This window comes from Pediculus humanus, genomic scaffold (genome assembly GCF_000006295.1).
Source record: "Pediculus humanus corporis 1103172108315 genomic scaffold, whole genome shotgun sequence".
In the NCBI taxonomy this organism is placed as follows: domain Eukaryota; kingdom Metazoa; phylum Arthropoda; class Insecta; order Psocodea; family Pediculidae; genus Pediculus; species Pediculus humanus.
The window spans coordinates 382,310-387,900 of record NW_002987884.1 but is presented as its reverse complement, the minus strand read 5'-3'; the positions used below and the strand labels follow the sequence as shown (position 1 = coordinate 387,900).

The 5,591-nt window shown below is 31.2% G+C and overlaps 1 protein-coding gene across 1 annotated transcript; it reads right to left on the bottom strand.

Annotated features, from left to right (window-relative positions):
- Positions 1-3,473: 3,473 nt before the first annotated feature.
- Positions 3,474-5,131, bottom strand: Phum_PHUM596300 (Paired box protein Pax-1, putative; the record flags this gene model as incomplete). Its single annotated transcript, XM_002432597.1, has 2 exons — positions 3,474-3,675; positions 5,025-5,131. The coding sequence occupies 2 exons, from the start codon at positions 5,129-5,131 to the stop codon at positions 3,474-3,476; spliced, it is 309 nt and encodes a 102-aa protein (XP_002432642.1).
- Positions 5,132-5,591: the final 460 nt, after the last annotated feature.

Below are 5,591 nucleotides of genomic sequence, written 5' to 3'. Positions count from 1 at the left end.
AGCAATAAGAAAAGAGGGTTGAGTTAAGATCAATAAGAATGAACTACGTCTTGGGGTTAAGATCGAGTTTTAAGATATTACGTTTGAATTTACAACATGTACGCAATTATCCACTTATTTATATTATCATCATCATTATTATTATTATTATTATTATTTTCAACAACGCTTATACATGAATTGTTTTATATATTTATTATCATCATCATCATCATCATCATTTTAATTAAATCGTTAGTTTAACATAAAGGAAAAAAAAATTTTTTTTGCAATTCAATGATTCGAAAATAAATTTTCATTTGACAAAAAAAAAATTGAATTTTATCAAAAACTACCCTTAACAATAAAACAACCCTTATATTATTTATACATACATATGTATTTATTTACATTATAATTTTTATTAAATTTTTTTCCTTTTTTTTCGCCATTGCAAAAATAAAATAAATAAATTACCGGTTTAAATAAATTGTGCGTTTTGCTTAAAAAGGGATGTTTTATTTATTTATTTATTATTTTCAGGTGCGGATTAAGGAATCCGGTTGAAAAAAAAAAATTAATAACGGTTGATGCGGTGGTGTGAAAATAGAAACAGGAAAAGCTGTGGGAAAAACTTATCCGAAAAGGTAAGATTATATATTAAATGTTTAATTATTGGTGGCGGTGGTGGCGATTGTGGTGGTGGTGGGGGTTGAAATGTGGTAGATATTGATGGTGAGTAACAGGCAGGTAGGTGGTAGTAAATGCGTGAGTATATACACAGGAAAAAAATGTCGTTAACTACTTTTTATTACGTAATATTAATGATAATATTCCTGTCGGATATCGAATTACAAAAAAATATTCGGTTGTATTGGTTGTTGTTGTTATTTTTGATTTGTTTGTTTGTTTGTTTGTTTGTTTTTCAAACGAATTTTTACCCGAAAATTGAAATGGAAACGGTATCGGGAGGTAAACATAAACAACAAACGTTTGCGTTTAAAAAAAAAAAATTTCTATAGATTCGAATTACGAAACATCACAATCGACGATTATTATCATTATTATTATTATTAATCGAAAAAGCGGAAATGACGAAATTAAAACACATTCGAAATACTACTCAATACGAATTTTTTAACAACAATAATAATAATAATAATAAAATTTTTAAATTTTATTTTAAACTGAAAGAGAAAGATCAATATATCATTCGAACGAATATTTTATTACGTGATGATAATAATAATAATATTTATACGATGTAGAAAATTCCAGAATCGTTTTCTCCTCTCCGCCCTCCCCTCCCCTCCCTCCCCTTCCCCTTATCATTATTTTTCATTAATTTTTTTTTTTTTTGTCGAATTGAGAAACGCGAAACGAATTTTTTCCATTTTCATAAAATTTTTTTCACACTCTATTATTTCGTTACATATATTATTATTATTATTATTATTATTTCGAAATGTTTATTTAATAACCGTTAATTATTATTATTATTAATTATAGCACTATAAAAATAGAGAGAGAGAGGGGGGGAAGAAAATATTATTATTATCGCAACTACAATAAAAGTTATCGATAGTTTTTTTTTTTTTTTTATTTCTATAAAGAATAAAATTTTCGATTTTATTTAATAATAATAATAATAATAATAATAATAATAATAATAATAATAATTTTTTTTATATTCGAAGTAAAATCGGAAACGGAAGTGACACCGTACAAAAAAAAATTTTTTTTTTTTTTCTCGGTTTTCCTGTTGGGGGAAAAATTATATTCGAGAGATGATAACCGTCTGGACGGTTTCGTAATGTTTCATTTCCGTTACAACTTAATTTTTTTTTTATTTTATTATTATTTTTTTATCATCAACATTATCATTATTATTATTATTATTACTTGAAATTTTATTTTTCCCGACGGAAAATTTGTGGAGGAGGGGGGGGGGAATTTTTGAAAGTTTGATGAAATGTAATTTTATAAATTGTACACACGTAATGCAAAAAAAAAAAAGGAAAAAGAAAAACTCGAAGTAATTTATATGTATGTATATACACTTTCAAAGAATGGAGGAGGGGGGGGGGAGGAGAAGGAGAATAATAACAAAAAAAAAAAACAAGAAAGTAAGAAATCCGGGGAGGAAGGAACAAAAACAAAAACAACAACAACAAAAAGTATAAATAAATGAATGGAAAATGAAGAAAGAAAGAAAGAAAGAAAAAAAGAAAAGAAAAGGAACAATGGGCAGAGAGAGAGAGAGAGAAAAGGAAAATAAAAGGAAAGAGAAAAAAAAAAAAAAAGAAAAAGGCTGAGTCGAAAAAGTTTTTCCTCTGCTTGGCAGCGCGAAGGATTTTTCAAAACCAAAAAGAAACAGTGCGAGAAACCCAAGGAAATGATATTCTTAGAAACTGAGCTTTCTCTCTTTCTCTCTCACTCACTCTTTCTCTTTTTATTTTTTATCATCATTTCGTCTTCTTTTTCACTCAAAAGAAAAATATGATTTACATAAGAAATGGAATTATTATTATCATCACGATAGTGGGAGACTAAAAGACTGAAAAGGAAAAATTTTACAGCTTTGGGTCGGCGCGGCGGCATTCGATACTATCCGAAAGCAAATAAAAAAAAAAAGGAAAATTTTATGACGTCACATCAAACATAGAAAATTAAATTATTGAAAATATTTGCGTTGTTGCAAAAAAGCGAAGAAAGAAAACAATCGTTTGTCGAAAGGGTGAAAAATTTTTTTTGAAAAGTCAAGGGGTTGATGATGATAATTTTAAAAGGGTAGTACAGATAAGGGGGAAAAATCATGAGGAGAGCAGGGTGTAAGGACACCACTCAACCACTTAAAATGATGAAGGTAAAGAAGAGAATATATGAAAGAAAATAGGATTATATTAGATGTTGAGAGTGGTGGTGGTGGTGGTGGTTGCTGCGGTTCCATTCGCACAATGACAACGTGTGCGCACACACACGCGTGCACGCACACATGCACGCACACAAACACACACACACGCACTCTTCGTTCGTATAAGCAAAAACAGCAGCAGCAGCAGCAACAACAACGAAAGCACTTAACAGTAATAGGCTCAAAGCAAAAAAAAACTTTCCTTTGTAATAATATTATTATTATTGCCATCATTATTATTATTTTTTCCCTTTTTATAAATTTAGTAATTTCAGTGACGTATCCGGGAATTGTTTTTTTTTTTCTTTCCCTTCCCTTAGTCGTGCCCATGGTCGTGATTTTTCTTTTTCTTTTTTTTTTTTTTTGTTAAATTATAGTTTTTTGCTCGAAGGGATATTTGCGTTAGCGAACGTGTTAAAAGGTGATCGAACATGGCGCCTCAAGTTATCAGGATTTGGAACGTTTTTTTTTTTTTATCTGATTGACGTCACGAATTTAAATCCGACGCCATATACTCATATACCCTTGAGTCTCCATGTGAAAATTTCACCAGGTTTCAGTCAAAAACAAATGCGGCTACTTACCTATTAATAGAAGAAACGGAAGGAACGTTGTCCTGACTACAAATTCCTTCTGCTAGCAGTCTATCTCTTATTTCCCATGCGAACATGGTAGGATTTTCCCTTTTGTAGTTTGCTATGGCATCCACAACGGGAGGAGTTGCTACTTTTGGTTTACTACCACCTATAACACCGGCTTTGAACGATCCCGTTTCGTAGTATCTACAAAAAAACAAAAAAAAAAAAGGCATTTTATCGCGTAAAAAAAACCAGAAGAAAATTTACTATTATTATTATTATTATTATATTTAAATTAAAAATAATAATAATAAAATTTTTCTTTTTAAAATTTCTGGGCGTCGACCAATCGGATTCGGATACTTGACCCAAACAAGCGTGATGATTGACCCCTCGTGTTTATCTCTCTCTCTCTCTCTCTCTCTCGTGCGTTTAACATCGATTTTCTCGAACGAGATCAATTCTCGATATCGATAATAAATTGTTTTTCCACCATGTTTTAATTTCCTTTTCCGAGGAAAAAGGAAAATTTATTTCGTTTTATTTATTTGTTTTTAATTTTCTTTTTTTTTTTTTTTCTATTTTGTCATTTTGCAAAATGTTAATGATGATTGTTATTGTTTGTTTTTGTTTGTTTGTTTGTTGTTGTTGGTTAAAAAAATCGAATGAAGGATTTTTGGAAAAAAAAAAAATTTCAATGGAGACGTGACTGCTTTTACTCAAAGAACGTGCATTAAAGAGACAAACGCGCAAACAACAACAACAACAACCGACGACGACTTCTTCCCTTAAAATATTCACGTCATCATCTTCGCACAAAAAAAAAAAAAGAGGAGGAAGAAGAAAAAAGAAAAAAAAAAATTTAATAAAATTATTCATATGCAATCCGCGGCGGATCGTCAAATGGGAATCTACATGAAAACCCCTACACGCGCACACACGCACATGCACACGCACTCAGCATCCATCCATATTGAAATGAATGGAAAATGTTTTGGGAAATGAACCGTGATCTTATGTTTACCCTTCGTGTTTATTATTTTATCATGTTTTCCAAGAGGAGAACAACATATAAAAAAAAAAAAGGAAAAAGTTTTTCCCGGCCGGAATTAGGAAGCACCATGCGGTTGAAAAAAGAATAATTCAGTTTCCGGTAAAATGATAATTCCATATCCGGTTTTTTTTTTTTTTTTGCATTCAGAGGAAAAACATTATCTTTTCAAACAATAATTTTTTGCCCCCCTAACTTCGGGTAAAAAATATGAAAAAAAATTTTCCTTTTTTTTGTTTCCATTAAAACTTTCTGGAAAATTTTTTGATTTTTCCTCATTTATCGATCGATTGAGACCACCGCATGTGATTATTATTGATTTTTCCGAACGAACATGACAGGAAAAACATTGTTTAAATGAACGTAAATCAATTTTTTTAAACATGCTTCGGGCACTACGTCATTTCCTATTGCAACCGCCTTCTCGGCCATTGACTGATTATTATTATATATCTCTCTCTCTCTCTCTCTCTCTCTCTCTCTCTCTCGCACAGTAACTCACCTGGATAAGATTTTCGATACGCATCCGTGTGATACTCTCAATTGACGGGATATATCGCAAGGACGAACACCATTATGTGCAAGTTCTACTATCCTTTGTCGAACCATATCCGGTAGGGGTCTTCCATTGACGAAAACCCCACCTAATTGATTTACACCACCGTGACCTGGAAAAAAAAAAAAAAAAGAAAATTTTATTTTCGGGACAAGTTCAAGATTAAAAACAAAATAAATAAATAAATAAAATCTCAGAGAAGAGAACAGATTTTGAAAGTTGTAGAACGGAAGTCAGTTTGTTCATTGTTTTACCTTCTTCCCCCGACCGGAAACTCGAAAATGATGAAATACCTGGAATTTCCGCCGGAATCAAACACCACCGCCACTATCACATCAGGGATGCGGGAGAGTGAGGGGGAGGGAGGGGGGAGGGGTAACGTTTTATAATCTTTAAATAACTTTTTCTCATAACCTCTCCCTCCCACTCCTTCTATATCTTTTTCTTAACTCCTCCCGAAACGTTTTAATTTTATTGATAATTGTAATTTGTAATTATTTGATTTTTTAGAGA